This window comes from Opisthorchis viverrini, assembly GCF_000715545.1.
Source record: "Opisthorchis viverrini unplaced genomic scaffold opera_v5_341, whole genome shotgun sequence".
Lineage (NCBI taxonomy): Eukaryota > Metazoa > Platyhelminthes > Trematoda > Opisthorchiida > Opisthorchiidae > Opisthorchis > Opisthorchis viverrini.
The window spans coordinates 3,374-22,668 of NW_008751984.1; the positions used below are offsets into that span (position 1 = coordinate 3,374).

The window sequence follows — 19,295 nt, forward strand, 5'->3', positions numbered from 1 at the left end:
CAATATCTTAGCCCTTGCGCTGTTTTCAGGTGGGAAGGGAGGTGCTACACCAAAGCGGTTGTTATCGTTTGCGCGAACAGTTTCTCTCTAACGTCCTCGGTATGACTTCGCCGATACGAACCTACGCGTTCTATTACTCTGCATGTCCAAGAGCATGAACTTACAAATTGTGCCGAAGACGGCTTTTGTGAATTTATCCAAAAGCACCCTCATCTCTTTGAAGACCAGAACGACAGTCTTTTCTTCGTAGACTATTTGAACACCAAGTTTTTAAGACCTTCCAGTATTCATTTCAATACATATTCGACCACGAAATCAAATAGGTTTGGATAGAATTGGCATGCTTTCGACACACCGCTTTGTTTAGAGATCTGCGTATACACTCATGTGCTCGGAAGCTTGGGAATACAAACTACTTAGTATGTTCACAAGTTTCTTTGGCATTCCTTCCTGAGGAGTAAAACAGACCGGTCAACTGAGTTGAAAGAGCCCTGGAAATTCAGGAGAACTAAAATTATCAATCGTTTGTACCTGTGGCATTGTTCTAGCACCTGACGGAATGTAAAGATTTGGTCAGTGCAACCTCTACCAGGCCGGGATCCCGCTTACTTCTCTGAAGTCAGTGGTTTGTCGGCCGCCGTAAGGCAACGAAGGACAAGTGAAGCTAAGGGTCTCGTTACGAACGGCGGCAAGCTGATCCTCATGTGATTATCCGACTCATAAGCCTCTTCGAAAATGGGTAATATTATCAATTCTAGCTAGTTGTCAGAAACATTCTCTTTTCCCCAAATGCAGGCGAACAGATCAGCGCTGGCTGAGGACTTCACCCAATCTTTGAGCAGTGTGGATAGGAGTTCTTCCGGAGCAGGAACTCGTTTGCTCTTGAGAGACCTCCGAGGCCGCAGGGTTTTTTAAGCTTCACCGTCTAGGGTTCTACTTGATCTGTAGAATCCAAATGAGTGGTAGTGAGTGGTCACTAAAATAGTCATCATCATCATAATCGACAGCATGATATCAGTGTTCAACACTGATGCTTCACTGCCGTATTGTTGTTCGATTTATTCCCCCCAGTGATCGAGGTGTTCTTTATACAAGACGGTCGCACCACTTTAGTCATTGTTGGGCCTCTTCGATTTTCATTGCATTCCGAGTCCACCCGGTCCCACGGTCAGCACGCTCACTTTCAGTTGACGTCCTTTAATTCATCGGGCCAAATTATCTTCGGGACCGGTGTAGACATTTCCTCGAAAACCAGGCAGTATCACTGTTCTGTCTAATATCCAGACCTTGGGGTGGGCCTGGTAGCGCCATACCACAACACTGCACAAAGGTGGCGATCCAATTTCAACCTGATTTCGCGTTTGAAGTTGCAGCAGCTGGAAAGACTCTAGAAGACTATTTTTTGTCAATTCGTCTAACATCCGGATCTGCCAGCCTCTCGGTTGCAATTTATCGACAGATTTCGCAGTTCTTAAAAACGAAGGAACGAGCAACCGAACGAACGCGTGGTCGGAATTTGCAGCTTTTGAACCGATGTTTTCTAGCCCGTCTCTCGGGAGAAGGTAGCATCGCTGTTTCCATAAATATGGGCAGTGTGGGGGAAACATGAGATTACCAATCGTCAGATACACGAATGGTCTTAGTAAAAATAAACCGTCTCACGTGGGTGAGCTACTCACACCTTGGGATACACGAATGGTCTCACGTGGGTGAGCTACTCACACCTTGTAGGTTACGCTTGTCAGGACTTGTACTCCGCATGCAAGAGGACCGTTTGCCTTGCAAATGTCTCTCTATCTAGCGCTGTGCTAAGTGGAAGTGACCGAGAGGTGGACTGTCTCTGACTTGGCAGCGGAGTATGGCAACTAACCAGCAAAATCAGTTGGATCAACGACTGTCGACCACACGGATGGGGACCTCGTGACCCAACTCACTAATGATTAGTGACACGGAGCGGGATGGGTCAGGTGGCTAGAGCGCGAATTTATTGACCGGAAGATCCGTGGTTCGAACCTGACCTCTGCCTCTCGACTTTCCTTTTCTTGGCTTGGACAATCTGGTAGCATCCCAACCCTCTTGCTTCCTTTGGGTGGCATGGCTGCTAGGCATTGAGAGGGTGCCACAGCTGAACGACTACCTTTTATTTTTTAATGACACTGGCAGATATAGCTGAATCATACAATCAGTGGCGCTCGTTCATCAAAGCTGTTTTCTTCGGCGCGTAGCTGTCCAGGTCCCCAAACTAACCGATCGTGACGTCGCTTCGAATGCTTGGCTATATCCCCCCACACTCCCGTTTTCCAGTGACTGAAACCAGCACCTGGAACCAACGTACCCTTGGTACGTGACTTATTGCTGAGAAAATGAACTCAACCGAAAGTCCGAGAACTTCCCTGCTGATGGTGTCGAAGGCCTCGGTGAAATCTATGAAGAGGACATGGAACGACTGGTAATGCCTTGCGAGACTCTTTGAGGCCCTGTGCTGCAATCAGCGTGGGGTCCCCATTGTTCTTTGGAAGGTGCTTCGACCACTGGTTATTAAGCGGTTGAGTATCGCTTATGTTAGAATCATGACAGCATTGCTCATCAGGCTAATACATCTGTATTTTTTTAGGAGTCTTGCTTCCTCTCCCTGGCACACTCAGTTGCTACACTGAGGAAGCGCATTCTCCATTGTTAGATTGCTATACATGAACAGTTGTACGGCAACCACGTCTCTCCCGGCTGACTTGCAATTCTACAAATGCATGTCGGACCGCTTTATCTCTTCGATAGTCGCAAGGTTTATGGAAGTTTCGTCTCACAGTGAGGTAGTCTTTCCAGTTCAATCCAGTCGGTTGGTTTAGAAGTTCGTTGAAGTGGTCGCTCCGTATGCGCAGAATTTCTGCGGAGGACATTTGGTTTTAATCCCCTGTCAGCATTCTGTAGAGTTAGGCCCGCTTGGTATTTGGCTTTTAGCGAGTATTAAGTTCTTTGTTCCACCGCCGAGTAGCAAATGCCTTGATCTAATCACTTCGCATCCTTCATCACCCTCCCCTGATGCAGTCGACTCAGGTTATTTCGGGGCAGCTTTAACTTATACTTTTTGACCTCGCTGTCCAGATTGTCAATTAATAAGACAAGAGCTTTGTTCTTCTTTAAGTGCTGACAGTTTCGTACGCTAGTTATTGTCATCAGGCCAGTCACCGCGTCCTGGACACATGTGATCTAGCTGACTGCTGCCATCTAATGATCTAAGTTGTGCTACGCTTCTAATAACGGGCTCGGTGGATTGTAGGCTCAGTCCGGAGGCCACTCGATACTGGTACATCGACCTGGTTTTCGAATCTTTCAGATGCTTTCCGTCAATCTTTACGCGTTCGCCGTTGCGGCCGGCGTAGTTTGGCGTACGAAGCTGGATGTTATGCTCTGTTTGGGCAAGCCGGTGGTATGTTTCACAGACATTTGCATAATTCGTGTAATGGAGGATCTTCCTGGCGAGTGGTACCGTAATCGAGTAGAGTGGCCGCTGTTTGTGCTTGTCTATGTGGTAGTTTATTACTTTTCTAGGCAAAGTTTCCTGTTGTTGATGGCAAACTGCTCAGATTGCCGGTGCCATAACATCCGGAAATGCCCGAACACGGGACATGGTCTCGACGACACGTAAACTGAAGCTTCCGAGCAAGAGAATCTTGTCGGTTTTCGGAACTGACCGAAGTGGCGCGTGAACTCCCACGTAGAGATATTTGTGGTCCTTGTGAAAGTTTCTGTTGTTTGATTGAAGCTGTAGTTGTTTGATGCATATGCAGGAACCACACAAACCATACACACAATGGCTAAGATTTCTGCCAGTGAGACAGACTACCGTTCATGGTATTCTGTCAATTGAGAAAACTTCAGCTTGGAAACTGGGAGGTTTAACAATGCCGGTCGAACCCACTGCCTGATCTCAGTCTGTAGCACCTATGCAGCGAATTTGCTATAGGACTGATTACTTGGATCTCGTATTCCCGCTCCGGAAATGCCACATTTATCTATCAATAAAAAATCGAGGGTATGCACCAAGGCTGATATGCTTTAGAGTTCATATGTTAAAAGCTACCTTGGAAACAGTAGAGCGAGTGCTGAAAGGCGGCGGGTGTGATTGACAGTCAGTTCGTTGTATGCAAGACCGATGTGCTTGTAGCTTTAAGACCTCTTATTCAAATTCCTTGGCTCAGAATTCTCACCGCAAGACAGTTGGTTACCCTAAGTCCATCAGAATATCCCGATTTCTAAAGTGCAAACTGCCACATGTTTTAAATTTGAAAACTGGAGGGTCAGGTAACCGTGTCAGTATGACCTTCAACCACCGACCATCCCCGCATGAGATACACTGTAAGCCTTGAGGTCACTCCCGGTATAGCTCAATGGATCGTGAAGGTGCACGAGTCGTCATGCTATTGTAAGCTCTAATCTGATTGTGGTGGGGACTGGTTAGTAGTTTAAAACATTGATAAGGATCGGCCAGTCGCGTAGTCCATAATGCTCCTACATCATAGCTGCCGCCTCCAATGCATGACCCAACTGCTCGCTATTGCCGTACCTGTGAACCAAGAACCTTGACGCGTTGAACCGCAAGAAGTTGGTACAAGGTTATCCGTGTCAAGCGAATACTCGACACAACTGAAATCATTAACGTAGGCGTTTGAATGCATGGATACATTTCGTTGACTGAGAAAAGGTGAACTCTCATGTGTAGGCACTTTAAGACGTCCGAAATAAGGTGGCCATCCATAACATGTCTCAGTGTAACCGATAATTTGTCCATCTCATACTTTTCAGGTTTATACGGTAGCTTTCAAATGAAGCGGTGTCTGACATGCCCTCGGATAGGAAGCACTCGAAAATCAAAACGTTTGCGCCGAAGTCTATCTGACCCAATCCGACGTGAAAGAGTGGGCTTGCTGAGTGCACTTGAAAAACTACCTGTTGAAATAATACATCGCGTGTTGTCTTTTTTAAATCTGGACGACCTGCTCTCTCTAAGCTGTGCTTCGTCACAGTTGAAAGTTCTGATTGAGGTGTTTGTTAACACCAGTCGGTGCGTTCTCCTGCGAGATTTTCGCGAGCCTCATTCAATTCAGTACGACACGTATTCGAAGCACGTATCACAACTCTGTGAAACATACAAGAAAATTGGTAAGCGTGTGTTCATGTATGCTGATGTGTCTATGTCCATACAGGTCTGTTATTCAAGGAATTAGCTTGTGATTTCCCAATGTGTGTTACCACTAGAATTCTGGAACGCCACTTATCTAACGTAAGTTATTCGGTTTTTCATTATTTACTTGAACAAGTATTCCTGCGTTATTTAGTCATTTTGCACAATATGTGCGCAGTTTTTACAGCGGATGTCTGTTTTGTTCTGCCTGGATGATATCGTAGCATTCACCAAAGGCTTGATCCATTCGTACGGCACTCGACAGTCTCCATGCGCGGTTTTGTTTCAGGTGGCATTGGTATGCACATGAACATCTTAGGGCCAACTAGTACTAGAATTACTGACGGAGAAATCGAGCAAAGATTGCTGTAAAGCAATGATATAATACAGAATACAGTAACAGTTTGCTACCGGTATATCTAGTCTTGTCATTCTCTTCTCATTGCCTTGTGCTCAGCACATGTGTCATCTCGATACTGATTATCTTCGAGGACGGCCCGAAGCGGATGGTCCCGTCCTCTCGAACCCAACGCCTACTGGTGGATCACGACGAGTTCCATGTCGTTTCGGATATTTGCGGTGTCCGGCGCTTCTCCTCTACGGGCATTTCCTCCGAGAGTTCACTTCTGATTGGTCGGAACCACACAAAGACAAGTTGCTCCGCGACCTTTTTCACTGTTGTTTTAGTGAAAACCTTTGGCGAAAGTTGACAGCCGTGGTGTGTGAAAATCCAGGTTAGTTCTAGCTCACTATTTCGTTGTCTCTCTTAACCGCTAAGCCATTGCAGTCTACCGCAGATGTGGACGCGACTTATCCATGCTCTTGGCCTTTTCGTCTGTAACATCTCACTATCTGTCCGGGATCCCAAGTTGAACCACAACTCATGGTTGTGTTCTCTGGCATCCGTTTAGCGATCCCACTTCCAGGTCAACTCTTGTACATACTTTCAGGGTCACTTTAATCGACCTTCGTTATACTTTGAAGCCAGGCGGCGTTGCACTTTCGGCGTTTTCGAATATTTTGTAATCCACGATTAGTCAGTTTCGTGAAAGGCCACCATGTACAACCGTCTACTTATGGTCTTCCTTCTACAGGCAGCTTCAATGCGGTCTATTGTAGCCAGTTGGTCCGAAATATTGTAGCAATAATCGAAAGTTCGATCTGTGACCTTTATAACCGATAACTTTACATATCTTGACGAGTAGGAAAGAGTAGTGTCCTTTGCCGTGTTGCGACGCTTTTAACCTCGAACTATTTATCATCAACTATCAATGACACTGCAGTGTTCTGGAAATCACTATACCAGTCAGGAAGGTGGGCTCGTTATGTACAGAAAACAGCTGAATGCTTTGAATGATTCCCCATCCTGTTTCCGAAGTTTCGTGATACAGAATAGTAGCATAAAAACGTTCGTACATAAGTTCATTAGATGGTTTTTTAAGTAAGTAATCCGCCCACGGCGGTGCTTGGCTAGTTCCAATATCGGAACGCCGTCTACGAATTGAAGGTGATTAGTCTATTATCCGGTGGTCAGCTGTAAGACAACCGATCACCGGCTTTAGGCGTATGGGTGACGGCTGTTTCTCTGGGATGGAATGGGTAGTTAGAAGCGCTTATTTGCACGTCCCACATGCATGGCTAATGGTGCTCCTTCATCGAAACTATCGCTGGTTGTACCTTCAAATTAACACATTTTGCCAGTACTTTCAACCCTATCTACCTACTGCTAGCTAATAAACAACTGTAGCAACTGGAGTTCCGCTAAATGACTTATACGCAGTGTAACGCACTGTCTGCGTTAGCAACAGATCATCTGCATTGTTCATTATGGTCGCCAAGAGATAGTCCAGAAGTCAAGGCGTGAACTTATTGATTGGAAGGTCCGTGTTTCGAACCCGACCTGGGCATCTTGAATACTGTCTAGGCTTGGGCGACCTGGCAGTACCCCAGCCCTCGTGTTTCCTTCGGGTGACATGACAGCTAGGCGCTGAAAGGTTGTTACGGCTGGACGATTATATATTTTACCTGTGTTCTCACCTAGGAAAAGATCTTCACTCAGAACTTACTCTCAGATTGTTCATTCGACGCGTATTTCTGGATCCGGCCGCTTTACCACAACCCATCCAAGAGCGTCAGCCTAGTTTATCCGAAAGAATTTCGACTGGACAACATTTGCTGCATTCGACTTCACACCTGGAAGTTCTGTCCGCGAACAATCGTGATGTAAGAACCGAAGCAAATCTTCAATGTTTTGCAGTCACTCCATCTTCCGATAGCAGTCTCTCACTCTGCCACTTCGGTAAGGCGATCGGTGACAATCAAAGCACAAGTACATCGAGTTCGTCTACAAATCAATTCCTCCCATCTCACTGCGAGTGAGTTTGCTTGTCTATTTCGTACGCTTTCTTGTAATTCCACCGTTAACGAGTTGTAGTCACACGGATTGGGCTTTGTAAAGTGCTGTAGATTTGTCATAGGTGATCAGTAGAGTAAATGTGAGGTAGGGAATGTGTGCATTAACCATAAGAACGAAATTCAACGTATCAAATCACATGCACCGAATCGATGGCTCAGTTTGCCTTTTCTGTGGCATTCTCGTTTTGGAGAATTCAAACTGGACAACTACCCACTTCGAATTTCATTCAGTTTTCAATTGTATCCTGGTTTGAGTTGCAGCCAACGTATGTTCCGTTTGGACTATCGCGGCTGCGCGTTTGTTCGCTGCACAAAAAATGTGAGTCGAGGCCCGATTCACCGGTGATCTAGTGGTTATTCGTCTTCATGGCAGCTCCCGCTTACACATTTTTTCTTTAACGTTGAGTCGTTTCAATCCAACACTGTTGTGTACGCTGTCCCCAACCAGTCATTCGTACCACGTGACACCGCTGAGTGCTCATCTCTTTACACTAACCAAAATCTTCTGAATGTAATTCTGATCGGTCCACTTTTGAAGTCGTGTGGTGATATGAACATCATATGTAAAGCGAACGAATCCCTTTAGGAAGCGACTGGCTTTGCCTGATCCCGATATCTCATCTTTGAGAAGGACCGTCGCCTTATATAACTAGTCCAATATTAAGATGCACCGAGATGTTCATTGCTACTATCAATTACGTCGATTTCTTGTTCCTTCATTTTTGTCCGTATTTTGTATCTCAGTCGTAGCTATGGAGACGTCTCAGCCCTATTTGAAATACCCACATCGGCCCCAATCATCACTCGGCCCTCTTATTACACTGTCGCTTCTCAACCAGTTCGCGTATCCAGTCATCCACAACCAGTTTGGGCCGCCTCACAAACGTTGCTGCATATTCTGAGTTCATATCCAATAGTTCATCGGGCTCGCATACTCTTCATTCTTTATGGTCCGATGCATAAAGGTGAGTTACTTTTGACACTTTGATGCCTGAGTTTTTTTTTGTATGTACCTAATGATGCTGATGGTTTGGTGATGGTCAAATGGTCAGAATAGCCACTTTGAAGCGGTTGTCGGGTTTAGTTGCTGCGATGATCACGCTGGCTCCACGATGTGGAACTTCTTTTACAGGGAAGGCCAAAGGGTAGTAGCCGGACAAAAAGTAGCTAATTTTTTAATGCGAATAATCATGTCACGAGGTGATCTTTGATCTTAAGTTCATACTGCTTGTAATGAAAGTAGAATCTTTCCTGCAAACAACCAGCGGATCCATATTTTTGGCAGCAACGATGCTGTCTTCCCCAGATGAGGAGTTAGCAAATGTTATACCCAAAAACAACATGGACAATGCAGACCCGAACGCAACTGCTTCAAAAGTCAGGCTTGTATGCCTTAGTCCCCGCGTCTTTGGGCTAGGCTAGCGCCCACATCCAAGTGGGTCAAACTATCAAGCCAGACAGTTTCTTCCGGGAATATCTTACACCTGCTACCCTTCTGGTTTATTGTTGAGTTAGACGTCGAGGACTAGGCGCCCAATGCTGCCTTGTGGGCGAATGGCTCAAGATGGCATACGCCAACTAATATGCTTTCTCAGCCTGGTTAACGGGGAACTATCTGTTACTTTCACCATTCTGTGTTCATTGATGCCCTACCCTTCTACAAACACGCGTTGCAGGATTATTTAATTGATCTTATTCAACCCGCCGCGCATTAATACCAACAAAAATAAGCTTTCCACATGGACGTTTTCAATGTCCAAACCAGCACTACTCAATGGGATCCCACACCCTTTTTACCATAACATTTTGTGTCCTAGAAACCCTCATAGAAGCCTCAGTTTTTGTCATGCAACTTGAACCAGCTGGGACCTACTCAACTGTATCAGATTCTTCTCTCTGATTGGCCCTCAATCGAGGATTCCTGGTGTGTGTGATATGAGAGTTAAGCCCAACTTTACAGTTGAACACGCGTTGTAGTTTAATTATCCAACCCAATCATGCCTGATGCCATTCAACTTAAACATCTGTGCCCGTTTGTAATTCCAGCTTATAATCACACAGACTGCAGTGCAGACACTGAGAAAGACACTTGCTATCAACGTTTATCCTCACTAATTCGTCATGCAAACTGCTTTGATATTTTCGTCCCTGTTGATCATATGAGTGCCTAAGTCGGTTGTCTTAATTCGGTAGAACCACATTTGTGTTATCGATTCGGAGTTCATGATGTCCTCATGGCAAAGGACGTTTGTAGAAGCACCTTGATCATCGAATGACTAGCATGAATCTTCCACATGAAACTCACCGTGTATTTTAGACGAAAATTATGTTAGACTGGAAGTTTGTTCTTCTTGGCTACCCATAAGGTTCCAGCAGAATGGTTTTTATTTCCGGGAAAATGGATAACGGCGCATGGTTGCGATTGTATACATTATTTGTCGAAGGATTCCGTGAAAAAAATGTGTTCAAGCTGGATGCCTCTTCTTTGTCTGTTTGCTGTCACTGGTAACTTTGTATTGTGATTCACGACGGCTATGCTGTAGCTTAGACTGCTTCCGAGTATATTAGAAAATGGCTAAGCTTAATTCAAAGTTCAATGAGGACAAAGGAAGGTTGTGACGTCTTGATCAGTAAGGCTATCGCAACATTTTCCGCAAGGAGCGAGGAGAGCCGATTTGGGAACGTTCGATCCCGATTGGTCCGCAGTCTGGTCACTTGGAGCCTGCCTACTGATCCGCGAACGGTTGGTCGTACATCTGTCCAGTCGATGTAATGGTCGCGACAATATATTTGGGTTCCATCGAACTTGCAGCGTATAATGCCATGCTGCAGCACCTTCTGTGGAGTAGCCCGGAAGATTTACGGGAAATTCTGTGATGCATGATAGTTTCATATGCCACTCTTGATTATTTTCAAGTAAAAACGACGCACGAGAAAGACTGATTCAAAGAAACGTAACTCATCTACATATAGAGTTGTCAGAAAGTCGAAATGTATTATACCTTAAGTTTGTGGAGGCTGTAAACCGAGCTGAAATTAATCTACCTACCCTTGCTGTTGCTATGGTTCGGACTGTAAATATTGTTCTTCGCCTTTCTTTCAGGACGTTTGATGTGGCGCACAATGTGTGAAAATACGGCCGCTGATTCGGAACAATTATCAGCCTGCTTTGGTGAATTGGGAAGCGTACTACAGAATATGTTGGAAATTGGAGCATGGACCCCTGAGCAAACTTTGTCCATTCTGAACGAAATCATTGTGATGCCTGATGAGTGGCTCGCCGAAAATGTAGCCTGTCTGCTTTATACATCAGGTTGTTTAATTGTTCTTTTTTTGTTATATTCCTCTTTCACATTCCCAGTACTTAATAGTCTGTCCTCACAAAAACCGGTCTAGCCCATTGTTTCGTTCGTATCAATTAACGTGGTGAAGTGGGTCGTCTTCTTATGGTTAACACATAGTATGAACTGGAAAGCTGTTGGCACGAACAACAGATGAAGTGAGACAGAACATATGGACTGGACGGAAATGATATTATTTCCAGGTTGGTCCGTGATAGCTTATTGGTTAAGGCGCAGAATTACTGGCAGAAGTACCGGGGTTCGAACCCCCAGGAATCTCAACTGCTCCTGTCTAGGCTTGGGCAACCTGGCGGTTTCTCAGCCCTCGTACTTCCTACAGGTGGCATGGTAGCCAGACACCGAGTGTGCTAAAGCTTGACTTTTATAGTAATATATTTATGTGTACGAATGTATAAAAGAAATAAAAAGCTGATCACAGACATGTTTTTCGGATTAAATCCTGCACCAGTTTCCGTCCCAAGTTTTCGTATCTGTTGTTTGTTTTCGTTTTCCGTAAATCCTAATGGGTTCCTGTTCGATAATTTGTTTCAGGGTCGCGTCTGACTTCGATGCTAATCAGGCAAAAAGCAGTCACTGGACAAGTGGGCGAATTGGCTGTCACTCTGACCTCACTATGCTTAGTACGAGTACGTTTTCCCTAGGCCGATTTATCTTTTGCTTTCATCCTGTCGGTCCCTTTACGAGCACACTTTTCAGTTCCCCAAACTTGTTAGGAGCCTGTTTTCTCGTGTTCGGAAGGTCCGCGGTTCGAACCCAATCTCGGTATCTCCACTGTCCCTATCTAGGCCTGGGAAATCTAACATCATCTCAGTCCTCTCGCTTCCTTCGGGTGGTATAGCATCTAGGCACCGAAAATGTTGTAGCTGAATGATAGCTATTTTATTGTAGATTACCTTGGTTTTTCACTTCTGGTTTCAAATCCGCTGATCTAATACCGCTCTCTGTACGCTCACCAGTTCTACGCCTTCCGTTCTGTTTGGTGGTTTGCACGATCTCGGTCTTCAATTGCTGTGGCATGAAGGCTTTGACATTCTCCAATTATGCTTTGTTTTCATCTTGTAAGTGTCCTACGCCTGATGACTTCTAACCTGGCCCTTATTCGTCTGCGTTTCTTGAGTCCTAATTTTTTCCTTCGGTCATGTCGGTGCCGATTTGAGTGTGGCTGATTTTTTCTTCAAGATTTTATGCAGTTGTCGAAATTTGTTCAACAAACACTATCCCTGGTCCTATCTGCAGGTTGGTTCTTCAAACGTGCTGGTGCCTAAAGTACGACTGTTATGTTGGCTGTATAGAACATCCTCCGAATGACCTTTGGTTTCTCCAGCCTGTTTTTTAGTCGAACTTCATGTTGGGTCGTAGAACCGTGATCAGTATTCTGCCTGGTTGACGTTTTAACACACTAATCCCTGCTTTCTTGCTATCCGTTTTTTTTGTCTAAACTTAGACTGCTATGTGTTAAATTGGCAAGCTCTGGTGAGGCGTTGCGGTTTTGGATGGTCTACTTTTTTACACACAGTCCTCACTCGGTTAAAAACTGATGAGACAACACTAGTAGTCCAACAATTGAACCGAACCTCAAGCGCAACCCGTTGTGTGGACTTTACTGTGCGAGGCTGTATCCGGCGCGAGTATGCATGTCGGTAGTTGAGTTGTCCAACAGATTTTTTTCTGACCCAGCGAGCTGTCTGTCCTACTGATTGTGACCCCGGCAACTGCCTTTATTATCAGCAACGGTACATCTCAAATGTAAGGGAGGTAATTGCTTGTTAGGCAGTTTTTGTCTTGCGCTAAGTTGCTCCGGCTGATCGGTTCCCACAAGTGCGTCTGAATAAATTGAGTCGCCGACAATGAGCGCAGGTTAGGTAGTATATCAACTCAAATTTTCGGCTACCGTATACTGTATGTCTCTGCGTTTGACTGTCGGTGTCTTCGAAGCATAGCGCGGATCTGTTAACAACATCAGCTCAGCAATGCTGAAGTACGCCAGGTGGATTTCAGGAAAGTTAGATCCGATGGTCACACCCCACAGTTTACGCTGGTTAGCCCGTGTAATTCATATGTCGGAGAACCGTTTGCCTAATAGAACCGTCTTTACCTAACCCTGTGTCGAATAAAGATCCAGGAATGGCTAGTCCACGACTCGATACATGAGAACCCTTACCAGTCAAATCAGTCGCGTTGCTAGCTGCGTCTTCCGGGATGGGACGAGACCAACCAAAGGTTAGTGACCTTGGCAGAAATGTCTGTGTCATGCAGCCAATAGCAGTCTTGCATCACAGCTACCGCCTTTGCTGCACTCCTACCATTATCATTTATTTTCGAAGTAATCTGTGATAGATGTGGAGGGGTATACAGAAGAGCACTAGATAAAACGAGGGAGACGTTTCATTCGAAGGTGTGCCATCGGTTGTTCTAGTCGGACAAGACGACTCCCAACAAGTAAGAATGTTTGGTATGGGATCACGCGTGTAAAGACCGGCAACTGAAGAAAGGACAAACAGTGCTTGCAGATGAGTGTATTTCTCAAAAAAACAGTGCAATTTGGGTTCAAGTAGATCATAAGGTTGACGGAAACTCGGGGACTGCGCCTACCTGATGAGCCCCAAGAAGGGCGAAACCGGTCGTGGGCTGTCGAAGAGTTTTCAGCAACTTTGTGAGTAGTTTCCTTTATGAAAATATACTGCGATATCTCGAATATCGTGCCAACTGAATTATGAGGCGGACTGTGCGCAGCACATTCAGCTGAAGGGCATCATAAACGAGAGATTCAACTGAAACCAAAACCAAATTGATTTGCAGATGAGTGTATTTCTCGAGTGCTTAATGTTATTCGAGGCGCAGTCATCTGGCACAAGGTATCCGTCATACTGGGTCCGATGTGGAAGTCAATGCTCGGAATAAACACTCAACGCCATGCATTAAAATATCGTAAGTAAGTGGAGGTCCACAAATGGTGAGCAAAGACAAGTCGCTGATTGTGACTTTAGGAAGCCTCATTCCAACAACAGCTCCGGTGGACTGAGACATTTGTTCAGCGTTCTTTACCACCCCAACGGATCTGTCTCTGTGTCTTTCCCAAACAGAACTTCTCAGTGGTGCTATGTTTTACTCATTTGAATCTCGCGATAGATTGAGCAACCTGGAATAATCGGTTGACATGGATGTCTCAATCGAATCGTCGGTAACTCATGAAACGGCGTATGGTGATGTCAACCGATGGCATCATACGCACCTGGAAGCCTTGTGTTTATTATCAAGGATTTATTTTTTATCGCTCCAAGGCTTCATCCCATATCTTTGCTGTGTTTGCTGACGAAAAATTGGGCTAGTGGGGGACTGGTTGGTCCCGAAAGAAATATAGCTTGGGAGAAGACACCACTCCTCCCAATGAAAATATGTTAAACGTTCCGCCACGCAACCCAAAGAGGAGAGCAAAATGATGCGGTATTTCCCGAAAATGTTGCCGGATGCGCGCCATTTCTCGGAAAAATCTCCCACCATTTTTCGAAGCTTCTTGGCTGTCTGTTTGTTTTTCACTTGTGAGTTCGGCGATGGATAGGGCAGCACTCATGGATTCGATCCGCCCTAACCGCCAAAATGTGGTCTTACCTGGTGTAACAATAAACTTACTGCACATTTAGTTCGGTCAGTCGGTGTCACTGGCGTTCGTTGTAGCCATTGTCCAATTCAAGTCACTTCTCCGTAGACTTGGGGGGGTGTATCACCTCTTCGGTTGTTTTACATTTTAGGTTAAAATCCGGTCACCCTTGACGGACTTGGTTGTTCTCTTGGATGAAGCCTGTCGAGCAGTTCCTTTGTCCCATAGACGTAATTTCCTGGACCAATTAGCGCGCGCGTTTCAAGATGTTATAGTTGATTTGTATGAAACAGATGAACTAGGTAAGCTTACATTCGTATAAATATATTCTCTCGTATTTGTTGACTGTCCACCTGTTAATCACACATCCGTTTTAAGTGGCTGTGTGTGCCCCAGTGTGTTGTTTCTCAGGGTCTTGATTTCAAGTGTTGGCTGTTGGTTTGTTCGCTACGCTGTGTGGGGTAATAGTATCATCAGACACCCTCCTACACAACTACTGGTGTCATCTCAACTGGAGATGAAACGCTTGCAACCAGGTTGTTCATCATAGCGCAACATTGGTGCAGATTCCTCTACCTCCTTTGCCTCATAGGAATGTGACCGCTTTTGGGAACTGGTGGTAGACCAGGCAAACATCTGTAGCCACACCATACGGAGAAATGAGGTAGTGTCTTGGTCAACTATTTTTTAGCTGCCACTGAGGTGGTTTAGAGTGCCGCAAGGATCCCGCGGCTACATTAGCTGGAACTTCGCTCCACAAAGTGCTAATTTGCCAGGAGGACCCAAGGGGAGAAGTCAACCGGGGATGTTTGTGGGTAAAGTAGTACTGTTCTGTGCGATGGAAATGTGAGAGCAGTAACTTATCCCCCCAAACGACCCGCATATCCATATTTATGAAAGCAGCGACGCTGCTTCCCCCGACGAAGGGTGGGTTAGAGAAACCTAAAAACCGCTAGATCTCCCAACGGTTGTATGCGACCGCCGGTGCATTATTAACTGCAGTCAAAATGCCTTTAAAACCAGAGTAAGGTGCTGCTCAAAGGGTTTCTGCTGTGCTCAGCAGCACCAGGAGTCAGAAACTTACTCCCTGTGCCCTCAGGTTAGGCTAGCATCCTGCGACCGAGCAGGTTGGACTATTGAATCACCTGATCTGGAATCGTTCAGCTGTGGTACCCTTGCGGTGTCCAACCGTCATGTTACCAGGAAGCCTGAGGGCTGGGATACTGCCAGGTTGCCAGAGTCTAGACTGGGGAAGTCGAGAGGCAGAGATCGGGCTCGAATCACATACCCTCCGATCAGTAAAATCGCACTCTAACCACTGAGCCATCCCGCCCCCATGAGGAATCTGATCTGGGCAAATAGTGAAAAGCCGAAGAAAAAACGAGAACTGTTGTGGACAGTGAAAGCCCAGGAGATAGAGTAGGCTTATGCTACTGCTATATCAGCTGATACGATCGGCTGGCCCTAGAACACCAAGGGTCAGTGAAACGATGAACGAAAAAGGCGGCCCATTACTTGTTTGAACCTGTTAACCTAAGAGCGCAAAGACAACTGTTTACTGGAACCCAGTCCAGTAAAGCTCATTCAGCGATGGAACTAAGCACAACCCCATGCTGTAGATACCACGAGCTAATGTGTCGGGACCACAAGACACCGGAAGACTAGTGCGAGAAATCCGGTTTCGCAATGAGTGGTTTGAGGTGTATCACGAAACTGGGCTGTTGTATGCATTTTCGGTGTTATGACATATGTCTATCAATTACAGGACCTGAGCAAGGGCTTTCTGTTGCCCATTTTGACAGTATGGACGTTAAAAGCAACCATATGGACAGGATCCCTTGAATATACTGAGGTCACTTTTTTATTTCATTTCACTGGATAGAAGCTTAGACACGGAGCAACGGTTAGGTGATTAACAGCTAAATAGGTCAGGACTTGGTCAAGGGATTTGCAGGGAGCAGTTAGTGAATGAAACACCTTAAGGAGGAATCGTACTTCGCGGTTGACCAGAATGAAAAAGGAGTTTTGGTTAAGGTAGCCCACCTTGAGCCTTTGACTCAAAAGTCTAACCTACAACGTAGTGGTAGGATGTAGGGTCTTGTTCGGAGACCCTGCCCGTAGCCTCTGAATCAGAGTCTGACCCATTTGGCTGTAATGGGTTCGTCTGCGGCAGTTGGAATCGCTGTGCTATCTACATTGACGATCTATGTGGAGAATGTATGGGAATCGTTACAACAACGATGAAATATTTGGCACACATTTGCCGAGTTGGGCGTCTGATAGCACCCATAAGTAAGCTATCTAAGCTTTCTGCAATGACTTGCCGTTTTCCTGTACTGTTTTTTCCGCATCCACCGTTTATACTGTTTTTCTCTGAAAACTTTTTTTACCACTTGACAATGTAACCTATATTGTAAAAATTTGTTTTCCCCTTTGCAGAAGAACGTATTGAAGATTTCTCAACGATCCTCAGGGCCCAAGCTGAGTTTATGCGCGCACTAATGGCCCGAATGTACGAGGAGTAGTAGGGATTCCGGTATTGACGACTATTGTGATGATAATCCTTGGAGCTGTTATATTTTTGTTAAATTCCCTGTTCTTCAAGATTCGCGCCAGTTTCCTGTTTGTTTCTTCGCTTTCACAGACCGTTCACTCTGTGTCTGATCTTGTTATTTTTTGAGAATTTTCTATTTTCTATTTTTAGACCAATGTTGACTCGTTTATTGTTTACAGTACGAAATAGATAGAACGCTGTTGATTGATATAATATGTTGGTGGTCGAGCCGATGGCCGCTGATCCTTTCGCCGAGCTTGGTAATTAGTTTGTAAGTGGAGGAGATATCGTCAATGTGCAGTTGATTGGGTACTTCCTCACACTTCCTCGAACAGTGTCTAACATCCAGGTTGGTACATACCCTTATTGAACTTGCGCGTTAGATACCTTTTCAAAATAATGTACCATTATTATTAACACCTGAAGTCACGTTCACATCATTCTTGTCTCAACAGTCCTACTCCTATCCTGGCATAATTATTCTGGCGAAGGTGGATTCTACAATTCTCTCAACTACACACAACTAATCAAAGGCTGTTCAGCTGGTTTCAAGTCTCTGTGGCGCTACCTGACTTGCAAGTCCTGTCAGGCGAATCAGTCCATAAATGCAACCAGAACAGTAACTGGGTCGTTGTTCGAGGCGTGTGGATAACCAGTCACACTGCGCAAACGTGAACACATTTGCCTTCCCTAACGTAACGAATCGGGTACGTCCAGCGAGTGCTGGTTGAACAGTGGTAACACGCTTGCCTCGCATGTCAGATGCGCGGAGTCCAAACCCCAGCACGACCATTGGATATACACTGATGAGCTCTAATAAGTGCGAACGAAACGAGAGTCCAATGTTTCCCCCCTTTGGTGTAAACTCACGAGAATAATTACGTCAGGACAGAAGAACGACTGTTCAAACGAGAGTGATGTGAACGTGAATTCCGCGAATCAGGCAACCATCTATAACTGGTTCATGACGTCTTGCGTATGGCCGGTTCAGTCTGCGTCTAGCTTCATAAGGTCTGGTCACTTGACAGTTTCCTGTGAACTGTGTTAAGTAGCCAGTCCAAGAAAGTAGGCCCGAATCCGCTTGTGCCGTATCCCTACCCAGTATACTTCTGAATCCATGTGATACAGCGACAACCGATATGGCAGAATACCTGCATAGTGGAATGTACCCATAAAGCGCTGAACAGCAAGGTAGACCGGTTGGCTGCGTGAACACCGTACATCATTTCCCATTCAAAAATTTAACTAACTTCAAATCACTGATTTACACCAGGGATAGCCAACAAGCTATTTTGGGTGGTCGGGCGCTCAAAGGGTAACGACCTTGGTGAGGGTCCTGGTAATTCGCTCAGGGTGTAAGATGGTGCTGTTATGTTGATTTATCGGATACGCGTTCGGTTGACATGGCGAATCTAGGTGACCTCTCCAGTGCGGATTCATACACACACTTCAAAATGTGTAACATAGAAGAACCAGAGCTGTAAACTTGGTTGCATCAACTATCATCATCAAAGCTCCGGAACTGTAAACTGCACAAGCAGTCCGGTAACAACAAGGAATGTACTTTCTAGTGTTGGACCAGCCAAATCCAACTGTACTTGTTCGAATGACTCTTCGGGCTGCGACAATGTTTCGGAAATTCGGCTACTGACTCACGGGTAATCTCTTCAACGGATGCACCGTGCATAGCCAATAAACCTAACTTCGAGTAACGGCTTTCATTTTGCCCTTCTTGAAAATGATTTAATAAATGATGGTAAAGTTTTGTGGTATGACAACATGGCTTTCCAGCACTGGACGATTTTCCACGCTTATTAGGGAGTAACTGTTAACATGCACCGTTTAGTTTGATTGGTCATCCAGTTTGGACATGTCTATTAATTTCCAGCAGCCGGTGGTTTTTCTTGTAAATGCATGAACAGGAATAGGGAGATGCTGAGCGGATTCGTGGAAATTTGTTGGATTTCGCTATCGGTTGAAAGAGGAGCAGCTATTTTGTTTTGTCATGACATCAGGCGCTATTGCCTTCAATGCATGACTCCTTTTCCAACCCCCCCCCCACTTAACAGTGCTGGATTTATGCACCAATTTATCGGCTCCCGCCTGCAATGCGCAGCTACCTACCCCCCCCCCAAACCACCGGGGAAACAAAATTGGGGCAGCAAAAACCCCTGACCGCAGGGA

At 45.5% G+C, this 19,295-nt stretch overlaps 1 protein-coding gene across 1 annotated transcript; it reads left to right on the forward strand.

Moving 5' to 3' along the window:
- Nucleotides 1-4,823: 4,823 nt before the first annotated feature.
- T265_10030 (hypothetical protein) lies at nucleotides 4,824-17,311 on the forward strand (the record flags this gene model as incomplete). Its single annotated transcript, XM_009176278.1, has 9 exons — nucleotides 4,824-5,160; nucleotides 5,205-5,281; nucleotides 5,586-5,916; nucleotides 7,224-7,557; nucleotides 8,342-8,562; nucleotides 10,701-10,910; nucleotides 11,491-11,585; nucleotides 14,709-14,859; nucleotides 16,997-17,311. The coding sequence occupies 9 exons, from the start codon at nucleotides 4,824-4,826 to the stop codon at nucleotides 17,080-17,082; spliced, it is 1,842 nt and encodes a 613-aa protein (XP_009174542.1).
- Between the last annotated feature and the right edge of the window lie 1,984 nt (nucleotides 17,312-19,295).